The sequence below is a fragment of the Eimeria tenella genome, genomic scaffold, assembly GCF_000499545.2.
Source record: "Eimeria tenella Houghton genomic scaffold, Eth_scaff2442, whole genome shotgun sequence".
Lineage (NCBI taxonomy): Eukaryota > Apicomplexa > Conoidasida > Eucoccidiorida > Eimeriidae > Eimeria > Eimeria tenella.
This window is the reverse complement of record NW_013542305.1, coordinates 4,304-4,610: the sequence shown is the minus strand read 5'-3', so window position 1 is coordinate 4,610 and position 307 is coordinate 4,304. Positions and strand designations below refer to the sequence as shown.

The 307-nt window shown below is 57.0% G+C and overlaps 1 protein-coding gene across 1 annotated transcript in view; it reads left to right on the top strand.

The window, feature by feature from the left end:
- Positions 1 to 307, top strand: part of ETH_00034095 (uncharacterized protein) — a gene marked incomplete at both ends in the record, with an annotated part of 4,048 nt that overhangs the window by 2,950 nt on the left and 791 nt on the right. The window contains one exon of the mRNA XM_013374992.1: positions 2 to 307. Coding sequence (XP_013230446.1) covers positions 2 to 307 — 306 coding nt within the window. The remainder of the gene's footprint in view (position 1) is intronic.

The following is a 307-nucleotide window of genomic DNA, read 5'->3' as shown; positions in this document are numbered from 1 at the left end:
AAAAAAGCTGGCCCTGCAGCAGCAGCAGCAGCAGCAGCAGCCGGAACTGCAGCAGCAGACTAGTTCTGCGTCTGTGGGAGAAGCCAAAAAGCAGTGGGCCCCGCGGCGCAGCGAGAGTTTGCTGCAGGCGCTGCAAGGAAGCCCTTCTGCTGCAGCAGCAGCAACAGCAGCAAAGTTTGACCCCATAGCTGAGCAGCACGGGGAGCTGCTGCCGAGGAGAAGCAGCAGCACAAAAGAAGACAAGAGGAGACAAAAAGAAAGAGACACTTTTTCAAGAAGAGCTTCGCTGGCCAGAACCAACTCCAGC